This window comes from Petromyzon marinus, unplaced genomic scaffold (genome assembly GCF_048934315.1).
Source record: "Petromyzon marinus isolate PM22_M1 ecotype Great Lakes invasive population unplaced genomic scaffold, UKy_Petmar_22M1.pri1.0 PM_G_Scaffold_102, whole genome shotgun sequence".
Lineage (NCBI taxonomy): Eukaryota > Metazoa > Chordata > Hyperoartia > Petromyzontiformes > Petromyzontidae > Petromyzon > Petromyzon marinus.
In genome coordinates this window covers 163,444-178,116 of record NW_027422654.1, presented here as the reverse complement: position 1 = coordinate 178,116, position 14,673 = coordinate 163,444, and the positions used below count along the sequence as shown (strand labels likewise).

The window sequence follows — 14,673 nt, the reverse complement described above, 5'->3', positions numbered from 1 at the left end:
TACACAGTGTACACACACAGTGTACACACACACAGTGTACACACACAGTGTATACACAGTGTACACACACAGTGTACACACACAGTGTACACACACACAGTGTATACACACAGTGTACACAAACACAGTGTACACACACACAGTGTACACAAACAGTGACACAGCGACACACAGTGACAAAAACAAAGATACAAAGATCCCCCATATAGCCTTAGACTATAGGAGCAAGTGCTGTTAGCGAGCACCTATGAAGGCCTGAACGGTACACGAGGGGGTGGGTCCCCAGCACCACGCCCGACCGCCTTTGTCTCCCTAGTGGCAATGTTTACACACCGCACCAGGTACTCATTTTAGGCTGAGTCGACCTAGGGGAAGCCCGGGACCGGTTCAGAAAATCGTCACTGGTGTTGGCCGTGAGCGGGAATCGAACCCAGGTCGCCAGGTTCATAGCGCAGCGCGCTAACCGCTACACTATCGCTCCCCACACACAGTGACACAGCGACACACACACAGTGACACAGAGTACACACACACAGTGTACACAGAGTGACACACAGTGACACACAGTACACACACACAGTGTACACACACACAGTGTACACACACAGTGTACACACACACAGTGACACACAGTGTACACACACACAGTGTACACAAACAGTGACACAGCGACACACATAGTGACACACGTGGTGTCAATAAAGTTACAGACACCACGTGGTGTCAATAAAGTTACAGGAACCGCGTGGTGTCACTAAAGTTACAGCCACCACGTGGTGTCAGTAAAGTTTACAGCCACCACGTGGTGTCAATAAAGTTACAGCCACCACGTGGTGTCAATAAAGTTACAGCGGCCTAGAGGGGCGGACCGCGAAGCCTCGGCGAAAACTTCGTGCCGGTAAAACCCCTCACACCCCCTAGGCAGGGATCCCCTTGACCCCTCACACCCCCTAGGTAGGGATCCCCTTGACCCCTCACACCCCTAGGCAGGGATCCCCTTGACCCCTCACACCCCTAGGCAGGGATCCCCTTGACCCCTCACACTCCTAGGCAGGGATCCCCTTGACCCCTCACACCCCTAGGCAGGGATCCCCCTGACCCCTCACACCCCCTAGGCAGGGATCTCCTTGACCCCTCACACCCCCTAGGCAGGGATCCCCCTATGGGTAGTGTTGAGTCTATGGGACAGTGCTGAGTCTATGGTGCAGTGTTGAGTCTATGGTGCAGTGTTGAGTCTATGGTGCAGTGTTGAGTCTATGGTGCAGTTTTGAGTCAGTGGGCAGTGTTGAGTCTATGGTGCGGTGTTGAGTCTATGGTGCAGTGTTGAGTCAGTGGGCAGTGTTGAGTCTATGGTGCGGTGTTGAGTCTATGGTGCAGTGTTGAGTCAGTGGGCAGTGTTGAGTCTATGGTGCGGTGTTGAGTCTATGGTGCAGTGCTGAGTCTATGGTGCAGTGTTGAGTCTATGGTGCGGTGTTGAGTCTATGGTGCAGTGCTGAGTCTATGGTACAGTGTTGAGTCTATGGTGCAGTGTTGAGTCTATGGTGCAGTGTTGAGTCTATGGGTAGCAGTGTTGAGTCTATGGTGCAGTGTTGAGTCTATGGTGCAGTGTTGAGTCTATGGTGCAGTGTTGAGTCTATGGTGCAGTGTTGAGTCTATGGGCAGTGTTGAGTCTATGGTGCGGTGTTGAGTCAGTGGGCAAACATACAAAATCAGCAGGGGATCAAATACTTTTTTCCCTCACTGTAGTAGAGACGAAGGGACAAAGGGGTGTATCTACTTGATGTATTTTTGGTAAGCCGTATAATCTTGGTGGCCTGGCAGCAGAAGGTTTCAAAGATAACTGTTTGGTTTGATCAATTAATGTGGTTGAATCAGAAATGATTTTGGTTTGTATGACGAGGCTGTTGGTGGGATCTCTTTTTATTTTTGTATAGCTACCATCATTGAGTAATTCTTGAATTTTGTTGTTATATTCTATTTTATCCATGATGACAGTGGCGTTGACCTTGTCGGCTGAGAGGATGACAATGTAATCCCTCTTTTTTTAATTCATATAATAATCAAATTTGATTATTTTTATTTATTTATTCTTATTTAAATATAATCAAATTTGCTTAGTTAAATTTTAAACGAAATGTTATATATTTATTATTTGAAATAATCAAATGTGATTATTTGTAAGTTTTATTTATTATTACTTTAAAATATTAAAATTAGGTTATAAAGAAAGGCGAAATTATTAATTAAATATTTCTGCCTTTATTTATTATGTAAAAGTGATCGAAATTGGGCAATTATTTTCATATTTATTCATTATTATTTAATAATCCAATTTGATTATTTTAACATATAATGTATATTTGTTTATTATTTAATAATAATTACATTTCATTATTTTAGTTTATACATTTTTATTTATTTATGCTTATTTTAAAAATAATCAAATTTGTTTTTTTTAATTTATTCTTATTTAAAAGTAATCAAATTAGATTATTTTAAAGTTATTTTTATTTATTTATAATGATTTTACAATAATCAAATTTGAGTACTTTTATGTATCATTTTTATTATTATTTATTTAATATTATAAAAATATAATCAAATTTAATTGTAGTCCGAGTCCGACCTAGGGGGAGGCCCACGACTGCTTCAAATCTCCGTCGCCGGCCCCAGTCGGCCGAGAGAGGCGTCACGTGACGAGTGGCTGTGGGGTCACACCAAGCCGCGCGAACATCGCCAGAGGACACATCGATCCGAGAATCGATGTCACGCGTTGGAATCGCCCCGCCGCCGCCGCCCGCTGCTGCCGCTGACGCTCGGCGATCCGCGCAGTCGTCGATTTTAGCGACAGGATCGCGAATCGATTCCCTCCAGCGCTCCACGCCATCACGACGATGTTGACCACCGCCGCCTCCGCCGCCCGGCACGCGGCCAAGCGCCTGGGAGTCAATGGCGAAGGCAACGACCGCGTCCAGGCGGGCGCGATGGTGAGCGTCAGTGACGAGCGACTTGACGAGGTGTTTTTATAACGAGAAGATGTTTATTTTACTCCTCGCCCAGAGCCTCGTTGTGAGGCCTGGGCCAGAGGCTTCACTCAGGCGACGTGCCACCACCACCACCAGCCGTGTTTATATTATTTAACGTGATTGTTTAGCTTTGTAACTCGCAGATTCCAGTGCCGTTGCGAAGAGCTTCTCGTTGTTGGTGTTGGGGATGGACCACGCGGACCACAGCATCGCTAGGCTCTGCTTACGTTCAGTAAAACGCGTTTTGGTAAACGTGGATTTCGTGTTCGTTAACACTTTGGGCTATTTCCAGTGTAATTTTTTTATACGGCGTTTTCTCTTCTAAGGGTGTGTATTCTCTTTGCACTGAACTAAAATAATAAAAAAATATGAAACAATAAAAACATTACTCATTGTTTTTTTCGGTAAAGTCACGTATGTAGAAATACAATAAAATTATATTAAAACAGAAAACAATCACGACGTTTCGATCACAACGCAAGCGATCTTCATCAGGTGTCAAGAACAAATCACGGAGGTAAATACAGCAAAAGATGAGAGACGAGAATTCAACAAACCTGAAACAACATTACGTGAAGCACATCCAGTCAGGCCAACGACACAGACACTTCCTGGCGGACCACGAATAAAAACATTGCCTACCAGGAGAGATTCGTTCATGAGGCTATCCACATATACAAGCACAGAGACAATTTCAACCGAGAAGATGGATTCTGGCTTAGCAATCATTGGAAGGATTTGATAAACCATTTCGGGTCTTAATTGTTCACGCTTACGGTGGCTTTCAGACCGCATCCATTATTTTCGTCTCCCCCCTCCTCTTTTCAGAACATAGATGGACTCGTCCATCTGAACAAACTCTCAAATCGCTCTCCGTGGTGCTGACGTTAAAAAAACGCCACTTTTATTCAAATTTTCTTGCTGTGGTTTTCACACCTGACGATGATTGCTTCTTGTGTTGCAGTCAAAACGTCGTGAGAATTGTATTGTTTTATATTTTTATTATTTTATTGTTTCCCTTCTACGTGGTGACTTTACCGGAAGAACCAAGAATATTAATCCCTGCAGTCACGAAAGCTTTAAATCAAAAGTTAAAATACTAATTAAGTTAAAATACCGATGTGTTAAATGTCCCACGCGATGGCGTCGTGGGGTAGCTCTTCGACCCTCCCCAATGTGATTAAAAACTTTGCGGAATAATAAAACTTTACAGCGTCTACAAAAGCGCACCTGGCGGTGGGGGATGCGAGTTCCAGAGTTTGAAACTCGAGGGCCGTTTAGATTTAAAGTTAAACTCGCGAACGTTCTTAGCAATTACTGAAATGATGGCACTGAGCTATGGACATTTTTTGCCAAACGGATGCAGATTTAAAAACCCCTTTAATGCAAGTGTCTGCATCTGCTCCGATATCACTTGCCGGCGATGTTAGCCGTGGCTTTATTTTGGTGATTTTGAAAAAGTTTTATGGTTTGGCCATGTTTGTTTTGTTGTAGTATGGAGTTAGACTGATGGCCTTAATCTAAGTTGTCTTGTGGTTGTTGTTGTTAGACTTGGATCCCACTGGGATTTTTGCACACAGCGTTGGTGTACGGTGCTATTTCAAGGATTATTTTGCTGTTTTTTCCTGGATTTTCTGTTTGCACAGTCAAATAATCACTGTAAGATGTTTTTCTTGTTCATGTTTTTGTTTGTTGCGGTTGCACCCGATTCAAGAGCCGAATGGCTCACAGGGCTATACCAAATAAATGAAACTGAAAACTGTCTTCTCGGTATAGGAGGAAACAACAGCTTTGCACAATAGTCGTGTTGAGTTTGCTTCCTTGCCGACGTGCACAGGACACGTTTGAGGACCCACACAAGCCCCCACCGTCGGCTGTGGTTCACGTGCGGGGACTCTTGGACACAGCCCTCGAGTCGGACCTCGTGGAGGCCGTGCGGCACTTTGGCCTAGTCAGGTGACCAGTCGGTGGTGACCGTTGCCCGCATGGGGAAGGAAGCTGTATTATTATTATTGTTGTTTACCGAAAACACCAAAGATTAATTCCTGCAGTCACGAAAGCTTTGAACCAAGTTTAAACCGCCTCTACGGGGAGGTATAAGGTCTGTATCTTTGTGTCTGTCTTTGTGTTGTCTTGTGTTGTCTGTGTGTTGTCTCTGCTTGTGTATCTGCCTTTGTGTCTGTGCTTGGATTTGTTTCTCTGTGCTGTCTCTGCCTGTGTGTCGGTCTTGGTGCTTCCGAATGTTTGCTGCCGTGCTCCACTTTGCTCTATGCATACCTCATGCTAAAATGTCCCATTGTCTCTCAGCCTTGCCTTCTCATGCTAATATGTCCCATTGTCTCTCAGCCTTGCCTTCTCTGCCTATTTAAGGCGACTTCACTGTGTGCTTGTACCTGTGCTGGTCCGCTCTACTTGAATGTCTATGTGTGTGTGTGCCATCTGTATCTTAAATTTCATACTTAACTTGCAATTTAGCAATCTTTGAAATAACGTAATCAACCAGGCTTTGCGTTAATTGTGTTTTGACCGACCGTCTGTGTTGCTTTATTTGGTTTCCAAATTCTGCTAAACTCTTGTTTGTTTGGTATGCTTCTCTCTCTGTGTCCCCTATTGTGTCGGTGTTAGTTCCCCCCTACTTGGGTGTCTGTATATACATCTGAGGTTATGTGTCTCCCCTCTCTCGTAAATTTAGCTCTTCTGTACCTGATGATGGCTGCTTGTGTTGCAACCGAAACGTCGTACGCTATTATGTTATTTTATTATTTCTTATTTATACGTGACTTTACCGAAAAAAACAAAGATTATTGTTATTATAGTTGTTATTATTATTGGTGTTATTATTGTTATTATTATTGTTGTTATTATTGTTGTTATTGTTATTATTGTTGTGGTGGTGGTGTTTGCGGACGTGGAGTGAACTTGGACCTTGGAAATTCGAATATTACCGATTTTCGCTTCGACAACTCAAGAAATTGCATAACACGAAAATACTCGATGGTTCTTAAGCACGGGGTGGGAGATGCCCTTTCTGGGGGCGCAAGACATGCCAGATTATTTTTAACAAGGTAAATCATCGAAACACATTGAGCACGGGCACGTAAGCACCGCTACTTTGTTCCATCAAACCTCTAAATTAATAAACATTGTACGTTTTAAAAAAAATATTGAGAACCAAAGGGGGGGTGGCAAGGCTGCAGGTTAAAGCTCAAGAACCACTTCCGTAAATAAAAAGCCGTGGCCGCGTGTGGCGGTGGACGAGAGGGCGCGGTGTTGCCCACGTCACGGCGTGATCGGCGACGCCGTGCGTGGCTTACTCGGGGCCTTTACAGCCTGAAGTGACCAAACAAAAACTGCTTCATCTTCTTTGGGGTTCTTTCGGTAAAGTCACCACCGCGTAGAATGAGAATAAAATAATAAATTAATAAAACTTAAAATAACACGATAAAATTCTCACGACGTTTCGGGCTACAACACAAGCGGCCTTCATCAGGTGAAGGGACGAGACTGCCAAACTGAAATGGGACAGTCTCGTCCCTTCACCTGATGAAGGCCACTTGTGTTGTGGCCGAAACGTCGTGAGAATTGTGTTATTTTATTGTATTATTTTATTCTCATTCTACGTGTTGGTGACTTTACCGAAAGAACCAAAGAAGATTAATCCTTGCAGTCACGAAAGCTTTAAATCGAAACAAAAAACCGTTTGTTTTTCAATTTTTCCAAGTCACGAATTCCCTCCGAATTAAAGTGCCGCTGCTGCTTTTGTTGTGCCGTCTGACAAAAGCGGCACACGTTCAAATGTGATTAGTAACCGTGTTAAAAATTAATATCTTGTATTGAAATGGTGCACACATACCTTGTTTATGTACGTTTGAAGAGGCTTCCTTTATCAGGTGATACATCGACAGAAGAAGACTACATTACCCTCAAGATGTATTCTAAATCTAATTATATTGTTACAGTACATTCAATTCCAACGCACTACACTGCCAAACTGAAATGGGACGTGGCATCTAACCTGCATCCAACCAGTCTCCACTCCGTTGCATGCATTGAAACATTTCTTGAGATCAAATGAGGTGACTTGGAGCAGACCAACCTCGTGTTTAACATCAACAACAGGCACGCATTTTAAAGTCGGCCACATCTTTGAATAACGGCACTCGTTTGAATCGCTCCCTCCGTGCAGCTACGTGGTGATGATGCCCAAGACGCGGCAGGCGCTGGTGGAGTTTGAAGACCCGGAGAGCTCCCGCAGCTGCGTCGACTACTCGTCCACGGGCTCCGTCTACGTGTGCGGGCAGCCGGCCTATTTTAACTTCTCTACCAGCCAGAAGCTTTGGCGCCCTGGCGTCCCGGGGGATAACGGCAACAGCAACCACGTCCTGCTCTTCACCATCCTCAACCCCATCTACCCCATCACCACGGTGGGCATTGTTACGCTCACAGCAGCTGGACATTCACTCGTGAATAATTTGTCGGGTGTGCCATGCGCACACGCGCGCACACACACGTGTGTTTCATTTTTACGAGTGAAATTATGTCCGTTTTGGATTACAGTGAATGGCTTTGCTAAGGAAATTACATCGATCCTTTGGTTCATTTGAGGCAATTGAAGTCGTGTTTTTTGTTTGTGCTTTGAAGTCTACCAATGGCATTGAATAAAAAAAATATATATAGACCTAATGTTGATTTTGGAAAGCGTTGATGTCCTGTATGGCTCGATCTTAAAAATTCACTGGAAAAAAAGCTTTTCAAATTTACTTGGTAATGCGTGCAAAATCACCTCGCTGCGTTTGTGTGCTCCATGTGGTCCTGCAGGATGTGCTTTACAACATTTGCAAACCATTTGGGCCTCTGCAACGCATTGTGATCTTCAGGAAGAATGGCCTGCAGGCCTTTGTGGAATATCCTTTCAACGAGATGCATAACCGTAACGACATGTCCGCCATTCACGTAATTTTACGTGTTATTTTGGAGATGCTAAATGTATTGTTTTTAAAATGAAATGGTCGTGTTTTCCTTAATTTTTGGCCACGTTTGTTTCGGTTGAGAGCGCCGAGAGAGCGAACTCATCTCTGAATGGAGCAGACATCTATTCGGGCTGCTGTACTCTTATAGTGGACTATGCGAGGGCAAGTACAACCGATACTTTGTACATTCACAAGTGTGTGCACCACAACCTGGGTTTTTTCACCCGCAGACCAAAGATTAATTTAATATTCTGAATTGACCACTTTGGTGAGCAAATAATGCTGAATACACACGGCAATTCATTGCCAGATGAGGGCTTCCGCACTCGACGCCTGTTGTGGGGTTATTTGACTTGTGTGCGGGGTAAAGGAGTGTAGCATATTTTGTGGCAGCATAGAAATACAATGCACCCAGTGGGTTTTACAGCTGCCCACCACACAGCCGCACAACCTACAACAACCCATTGTGCATGACGGTCATCCTTGCCGTTGTCTAAAGTCAAACTTTTCCTAATTGATATTACCGTGAGGGTGGTTCTCATCTGAGCCAGTGCCCTGAGCCAGTTAGTGGAAAATTCGCATCCAGTGGGAAGGGTAGAGTTGGTTTTTAATTCAATTTTATTTGGTGACGGGTGATTAACATTCAGCCATAGGCTGCTTTGCGAGACCTGCAGAGTACTTGAGGGGAGATGTTACATTGTTAGCAGGAAATAAAATTACAGAACAGTAATAACGAATGCATCATTTTCATAACGGGGTTATGGCACTTCAACATTTTTGAGGTATACGATCAAGGCTAACGCTTCACAGTACACGAGGAACACCGCGAATAAATAATACCAAGTTAGGCAAAGCATGCCAAACTTATGTGCAATTAAACAAGTTTGGAATTTAAATAGGCCACCGAGGGTTAGCAATTTTTATCTGCAAACACGAAGGGAGCTTGTTCCAACGAAGAGGGATAATCAACACGTGATCTTAAAAAAAAAACGGTGGCAGAATGGCCACTGTTTCCCACAACTCCGATAAGCACGCTTTTATTTCGATTTAAAGCTTTCGTGACTGCAAAACCAAAGAAGAAGCACGCTTTTGCTACGTACGGCGCGAAAGTTTAGCTTACCGTTGACTTCCTACATGTGGCAGCTTTTATTCATTCATCTCCCAGGAGGTGAAGGGTTGCGTTAAGTACCTCGGTTTCACCGCAAGTTGCATGCCGTAATTGTCTCGGGGGTAATGACTTGCTTAATAATTATTATGCTTGTACATTTTAAATGGTTCTAAAGTTTCGATTTAAAGCTTTCGTGACTGCAAGGATTCATCTTCTTTGGTTCTTTCAGGTAAAGTCACCACCACGTAGAATGAGAATAAAATAATAAAATAACACAATAAAATTCTCACGACGTTTCGGCCACAACACAAGGTCGGGACGACAGGTTTCTTCCTGATTTAAAACTTTCGTGACTGCAGTAATTCATATTCTTAGTTTTTTCGGTAAAGTCACGTTGAAGAGAAACAACAAAATAACAAAATATATATAAAACAATAAAAAATTCTCACGACGTTTCGACCATAACTCAAACGGTCATCATCAGGTGTGTCGGTTTGCATGATCAGGTGTGTCGGTTTGCATGCAAACCGACACACCTGATGATGACCGTTTGAGTTATGGTCGAAACGTCGTGAGAATTTTTTATTGTTTTATATATATTTTGTTATTTTGTTGTTTCTCTTCAACGTGACTTTACCGAAAAAACTAAGAATATAGGTTTCTTCCTTTCACCTGAAGAAGGCCACTTGTGTTGTGGCGAAACGTCGTGAGACTTTTATTGTTTTAGTTTATTATTTTATCCTCATTCTACGTGATGACTTTACCGAAAGAACCAAAGAAGGTTCTAAAGTTATATAATTTTTTTCCGAGCATCTATGCCCTATATGCTGGCCACGAATAATGTTTATCTTTTCCCCCTGCTGTGTCCTCTTTACAGGCGACGCGTCTGAATGTGTTTAAAAATGACTCTGAGACCTGGGACTTCACCAACCCTGGCCTCAAGCAAGGTAAGACCAATATTGAGCATATCAGAGCCGCGCTCTCTCGACAGCTGGTGGTGGTGAGCCCTCGGTGTGTGGGGGGGGGGGGGTGACGTTTTTAACGCAAGGGGTGGGGGGTGTGCACGGCGTGATGAAACAGGCATTGACTATTTCTGTACGCAGCCGGCTTTGCCGTGTTATACTTGAAGATCCGTGGCCAAGTAGAGGGGGAAGTTTGGAGCGTTCTCAAGAGGATAATGCAGCTTCTGCACTTGAGATTTTGGTTGCAGAAAAATGTCACACCTGCAGACACTTGGTTGTCTTGAAGCACATTGGTGTACTGTTTACAATCTACAGAACTTGTCTTCTTTGGTTCTTTCGGTAAAGTCACGTAGAATGAGAATAAAATAATAAATTGATAAAATAAAATAACACAATAATATTCTCACGACGTTTCGGCCACAACACAAGCGGCCTTCATCAGGTGAAGGGGGCGAGACTGTCTGGTAGGACAGCGCTGGAGTGAGAGAGCCACGTTCAGATCACGGCTTTTAAGCTGTGTGAGAGGAACAAAGAGACTTGACAAAGGAATTAGCATAAAATTTAGCATTGAAATGGCTGAATGATTAGCTTGTGACTGGTCACAGAAATAGCTATGTTAAAAGTTAAAGCATACACATCCGCAGAGGCACCCATTGTTAAAAGGAATTAGCATAGAATTTAGCATTGAAATAGCTAAGTTAAGGCATACACATCCGCAGAGGCACCCCTTGACAATGGGATTAGCATAGAATTTAGCATTGAAATGGCTGAGTGATTCGCTTGTAACTGCTACAGAAATAGTTACGTTGAAGTCAGAGCATACACATTCACCGAGGCACTTAGTACAAATCAAACAGGAGAATTTAGCATTGAAATAACTAGGCGAATTTAGCATTGAAATAACTGGGTGATTTGCTAGTGACTGGTCACAGAAATGACTACACATCTGAGCTATTCACAGTACTATATAGTGAACCAATAAAAACTAAAATATAAATTACCTTCATGTTATCAATAAACTCTATATTCTCCAATCAGCTAAGCTACCAACCATAAGTCGTTATATATCACAATGCTATATGGCGAAAAAATGGGTGGATTCTTACCCTCAAATTTCCGTACCACGGATAGCTACGGGCCCCGTTCAGACGGACGAGTTCGTCCATGGTCGGAACAGAGGAGGGGGAGAGAGACAGCTGCGAAGCCCTAGTATACTCCATGTTGTAAACCATACCATTAACCGTGGTGTGAGAGGTATTAAGAGGCAATGCTGGCGAAAGAGCTGCGGTCTGAAGGTCATCGTAAAATTACAATTAATTAAGAACAGAAATGATTTAACACATCTTTCCAGTGGTTACTAAGCCTGAATCCATCTTCTCGGTTGAAATTGTCTCTGTGCTTGTATATGTGAATGGCCTCATGAACGAATCTCTCATGGTAGCCAGTTGGTTTGCAAAGAACCTCCGTCTTGGAGAAGTCAATGTCATGTGAGCCCACTGAATTGTAACAGTGATCTGCCACGGCAGAGGAGTTCGTCTTACCGTGTTTCAAGTCTGCTTTATGTTCGCGGATGCGGTCCGAGATATGTCTTTTGGTTTCTCCAATGTAGCTACTACCACAGAGGCACTTTAGTTTGTAAACGCCCGGGTACTGTATGTCTGGAAGAGCATCTTTTACAGATGGAACTAAATCATGGATTTTGTGTACTGTGTTGAATCGGACCTGGATCTTGTGTTTATTCAGGATTTTGGAGATCTTTTTAGTGACCCCTGCAATGTAGGGTAAGGTGATGGTTTTGAGTGGCTCCACAAGAGGATCCTTCTTCATGACTGGAGTGATGGCTTTGCGGATTGTGTAGTCGGAGTAGCCATTAGCCCTGAGAGCCTGGTGTACGTGCTTGAGTTCACTGGTAATGTGTTCCTGGTCGGAAATGCATTGGGCTCTATGGTATAGAGCAGGGGTCGGGAACCTTTTTGACTAAGAGAGCCATGAAAGCAAAAAATTTGGAAATTTATTTCAGTGAGAGCCATATAATATATTTTAAAAGTGAATTCAACTAAATGTCAGTATAATAAGCCTCTGAATTTATTCTTTTAAATAATGTTGTTATAACACTCACCATTAATGCGACTTTTGGTGCTGCATGGATTTGCTGATGTCTTTGTAGTCGGGTTGGTACCTTGTAGTCGGGTTGGTACTTGGTGAGGTTAAGCTTCATGCAAGCGTTGAGGCTTTCATCCGTTAAACGTGATCGTAGGTTGGACTTGATGTTTTTAAGATGTGAGAATGACTTCTCACATGCATACGTAGATCCAAACATGGTCAATACAGCAATACTCACACGCTGCAGTGTGTGGTATGTGACAGGAAGCGCGTTCCAAGTTTTGAGAATCAGCTGGTCTTCGGGTTGGAGTTTTTTCATTTCTGTCCACATGTGCTTGCTCGCCAACTCCGCTTTCTGTCGTGTGATTCTTTCCAAATCTTCATTCAGTGACTTGAACTTATTCACCCACATGTCTGAGGCCTTCAGGTCAGCCACTTCTGCTTCAAAATCTCTGACGGAGACACCAGGGATGTAATTCAGGTCGGCTGTGTTCAGTGAACACTCGTTTGGATGGGTGATGAACTTAAAAAGACGAGTGTGCTCACGAAATTCTCCAAAGCGTGCTTTGAAGGACTGTAGGAGACTGGATGTGCAGCCAGCTAGCTGGTGGAGATCAAGGTTTTGAATGGGCTCACTTGCTGTGCATGCATCTTTAAATTGGCTCAGTTTTTCAAAATGTAGTAAACGACCTGTTTCAAGATCCGTGATGAAAAGCTCCAGCTTGTTTTCAAAAGCAAATACAGCTTGTTGAAGGGATAACACTGTATTTCCAATGCCTTGCATTTTCACGTTGAGCTGGTTCAGATGTTCAGTCAGATCTACGAGATAGTAAAACTTGAGGAGCCACTCGGTGTCGGCTAGCTCAGGATGCCCGACGCCTTTCATTTCAAGGAAAGTCCGGATTTCGTTCAGGCAAGCCGCAAAACGGCTAAGCACCTTCCCTCTTGACAACCAACGCACATTGCTGTGCAAAAGCAGACCAGGATAGTTATTTACAACTTCATCCAGCAGTGTTTTAAACTGGCGATCATTTAAGGCTCGGGCAACAATAAAGTTGATCACACGAATGACCAGCGACATCACTTCGCCAAACTGCCTGTCACACATCTGAGCACAAAGTGCCTCCTGGTGTATAATGCAATGGAAACTTAGGATGGGTCTATTTTCATGTTCACGGAGAAGCGCCACAAATCCTTTGTTTTTCCCCACCATACACGGAGCACCATCAGTACACACTGAGAGAAGTTTATCCATAGGTAGACTTTTTTCTTGAGCAAACTCCATGAAAGACTTGAATAAATCCTCACCTCTTGTAGACCCTTTTAATGGCAGAACAGCAAGACTTTCTTCGCGCAGTGTGTCACCAACAGCATATCTTGCAATCACGCTGAACTGCGACAAATGGCTCACGTCTGTTGACTCATCCAAAGCCAGAGAAAAGAACGGCGCTGCATTTATGTCCTTCACTTGCGTTTCCTCCACTTTGTTTGCCATCACGATGGTACGATCATGAACAGTTCTTGCCGACAGAGGCATGTCTTGTATCCGTTTGATTATCTTGTCTTTGTTCGGAAGATCATCAAAAAGTTCATTGGCTACATCCAGCATGAACGTTTTAGCATACTCGCCATCTGTGAATGGTTTTCCATTCCTCACTATTGCTAAAGAACCAGCAAAGCTAGCCGAATTATAGTCACCTTGCCGGGTCCATACGCGGAGTTGCTGCTGGCTAGCTTGCACCCTGCTCAGAAGCTCTTGGCACGCTTTCTTTCTGCTGTCTCCCGCAGGGTATTTTGATGCAAAGGTAGCGTGGCGCGTGCCGAAGTTCCGCTTTACATTCGACCGTTTCAACGATGTAATTTTGTCATTGCAAATTAGACACACCGCAGAACCCGCTCTCTCCACAAAGGCGAATTCTTCGGTCCATTCGTCCTGAAATGTACGATACTCGTCGTCTTTTTTTCTTTTCGCCATCTTCTTCGTCGAAGGGTTAGCTTTGAGCTAATGACCGAGCAGACGCAGTCTCAGACTGATTCAAAAGGGGGCGTTTACCTGTTTTACCCAGCAACGGCAAACGTAGGCCAGTATCATCCAATTAAAATAATGGACAATTGCTCCTGCAGCCCTGAACAGGACATGCGCAGTGAAAAATCGATGGATGGATTAAAACAAGTGAGAATATTTTGTTTTATCTGCGAGCCATATGCAATCATCAAAAGAGCCACATCTGGCTCGCAAGCCATAGGTTCCCGACCCCTGGTATAGAGTCTTGATGAGGCAGTTCTTCTGGGATGGATGGTGGTGGGAATCCGGTTTCAAGTAAGCATCTGTATGGGTAGCTTTCCTGTAGACAGAGTGGCTCATTGAACCATCATGTCTCCTTTTAATTAAGACATCCAGAAAGGGTAGTTTGCCATCTTTTTCGACCTCCATGGTAAATCTGATGGCTGGGTGTATGGAATTGATGTGGTCGCGGAATTGGTCTAGAGCAGGCTGGCCATGT

General features: G+C 43.7%; 1 protein-coding gene across 7 annotated transcripts in view; it reads left to right on the top strand.

The window, feature by feature from the left end:
- The first annotated feature begins 800 nt into the window (after window positions 1–800).
- Window positions 801–14,673, top strand: part of LOC116936997 (heterogeneous nuclear ribonucleoprotein L-like) — a 29,212-nt gene continuing 15,339 nt past the window's right edge. For 2 of the 7 annotated variants that reach the window (XM_076059433.1, XM_076059439.1), the window contains exons 1-7: window positions 801–898; window positions 2,615–3,017; window positions 4,864–4,982; window positions 7,213–7,450; window positions 7,845–7,930; window positions 8,062–8,158; window positions 9,982–10,051. In XM_076059433.1, the coding sequence (XP_075915548.1) occupies window positions 2,895–3,017; window positions 4,864–4,982; window positions 7,213–7,450; window positions 7,845–7,930; window positions 8,062–8,158; window positions 9,982–10,051 (733 nt within the window). In that variant the 5' untranslated portion in view covers window positions 801–898; window positions 2,615–2,894. Of the gene's footprint in view, window positions 899–2,614; window positions 3,018–4,863; window positions 4,983–7,212; window positions 7,451–7,844; window positions 7,931–8,061; window positions 8,159–9,981; window positions 10,052–14,673 lie in introns of those variants that run through there. The other 5 variants (XM_076059434.1, XM_076059436.1, XM_076059437.1 and 2 more) reach the window with 5 other exon arrangements.